Consider the following 2,173-nt stretch of genomic DNA (forward strand, 5'->3'; position numbering starts at 1 on the left):
TTGCAGTCAGCCGAGATCGCGCCACTGCTCTCCAGCCTGGATGACAGAGCCAGACTCCGTCTCAAAAAAAAAAAAAAAGGACGAGGAAAGAAAAGAAAAGAAAATTAGACACTAGTGTCAAAACCAGAGGAATAAAAGTCATTGCTACACCACTAAATTCTATCATCTCCCAACAGTTAAGAATCACATACAGCAGCAGTAAGAAAATGCACCTCCAGAAAAGACCTCTAGCACCAATCACACTGGCAATTTGTCTCTTTAACGAGCTAATTCCACACAATGGGCAAAGGAGAAGAACAGGAAGAAAAGGAAGGTACTACCATTAGGGTTCAGGCCTTGAGCAAAGTCAGAAACAAAACCAGCTCAGCCCACTCCTGAGGAAATGGGCTGGGCACGCTGCACAGGCAGTACACCAATACCATGGAGCACACAACTTAAAAATGACAACAGAAACAAAACACAAACCAGGTGAATACGGCATGAATTCTGTGCTTAAAGACGCTGAGCAAACTCCTCACGGTGAACACAAGCTCCACCAATACTGCTACTTTTATTTTAATCTAGTGCAGAGGCTTTTCGGGGATAATTTCAAATCATAATTCTCTCTCCTACCACACTGTACACCGAGCCGTCCCAATTGCACAAACACACACAACATCCCAGTCATCTCACATTCCATTTCACACGAACCATTAAGAGGAACTTCAACCCAACACAAATGGATGAAATAGCACCCGCAAAGAACTTCTTCTGCAACAAGACTTGATTTCACCCTTGCAAAAGTGGCCATTTATCATTAGGGAGGTGTAAATGATTGCTTTGCTGTTCTAATTAGATTAGTACTTATTTCCTGATGATTTATTAATTTCAACATGAGAACAAAAATTAAGTCACAAAATAAACCAACAGATAGGGCAAGGCATGTCCCTAGCGTGGATTAAATGACAAGCTCCTTGCTCTTACTATGGAAAAGTATTTTCATCTCTCCGTTTTTCATGGAAGAGTTTAAATAGGGAAAACAAATGCTCACTAATGTCCTTGCAAAAATAAACTAACGAAAACCGGTAAGAGCAGCTGGCTTTAAAGTTTAATAATTATCTGCAAAGGTGAAAGTTTCCAGTTTCACTCAAATTTGTCCTTTTATACCAAATGTGTGACCTGTGGCAATACCTACAGATGCATTTGTCTGTTTTCATAGTAAAGCAGATTTACAACAGATCTCTACACATTTAAAACTGGATCACGTTAGGATACTAAATAAAATTCTAATGAAGCAAATCTCAAATATGATCCAAAAGCAGTAATTGCAAATATATCTGCACAGCCTATAAAAATCAATCTATTGACCTTATATAACCAAATGCCCAACTTCCACACACTCCCCAAAAGGGAAGCCACCTTCAGAAATTGCAGACTTCCGTTGTTGGAAATAAAACACAACACATTTGCCAGGATTAGCAGAGAAAGGCAAGCTGACCCCTTACCTGGTAGAGCTTTATGATATGTGGATGGTTCAGAAGCTTCATCAGCTGAACCTCACGATAGATTTTCTCCAAATTGCTTGAATCTAATCGTGTTTTATCAATTATTTTTATTGCAACCTACAGATTTTAAAAAGAAAAAGGATATTTTGTTTTGTTTTTTTAAAAAAAACCCTCAACCTAATTTACACATTTCATCTTTGGCAAGTTAATTTCTCAACACTTTGTCTACAAAAGATCACAAGAAGTTGGGAAAACATAACCAAAGTAACCACTAATGTTATTTAAAATAATCCGAGTTAAGTAAGTACCTTAAGTATTTGCAGGCTCACTTTACAGGGCTTAGCTCTGAGTCCATGAACCACTGCACTCTCAGGTTGGTCCTTTTTTTGCCATTATCCTCTCTGCTTTCTCCCAATATATGTGCAAATTATGCAGCAACATAAAGCATTTTTTTTCTTTACCGAACTAAAAACGGTTACTGTTTACCCACCACGACAATCAAGCCTGGAGCACTGAATCTGCATGGGGTCCACCCGCCGAGGGTCTGTGCCCCGGGCCCAGTGGGAAGGCCCCGCCGGCTGGGTCCCGCTGCCCCCACGCACCTGCGTTTTGGTGACTCGATGCCGCGCCAGCTTCACCACCGCGAAGTTGCCTTTGCCCAGGGTCCGCTCAATGTCGTAAAAACCCAC

General features: G+C 40.8%; 1 protein-coding gene across 1 annotated transcript in view; it reads right to left on the reverse strand.

The window, feature by feature from the left end:
* SIK1 (salt-inducible kinase 1) overlaps positions 1-2,167 on the reverse strand; it is a gene marked incomplete at its 5' end in the record, with an annotated part of 12,077 nt that extends 9,910 nt beyond the window's left edge. The window contains 2 exons of the mRNA XM_011954118.1: positions 1,485-1,601; positions 2,087-2,167. Of these exons, the coding sequence (XP_011809508.1) occupies positions 1,485-1,601; positions 2,087-2,167 (198 nt within the window). The remainder of the gene's footprint in view (positions 1-1,484; positions 1,602-2,086) is intronic.
* Between the last annotated feature and the right edge of the window lie 6 nt (positions 2,168-2,173).

Source organism: Colobus angolensis, unplaced genomic scaffold (genome assembly GCF_000951035.1).
Source record: "Colobus angolensis palliatus isolate OR3802 unplaced genomic scaffold, Cang.pa_1.0 Scaffold38, whole genome shotgun sequence".
NCBI lineage: Eukaryota > Metazoa > Chordata > Mammalia > Primates > Cercopithecidae > Colobus > Colobus angolensis.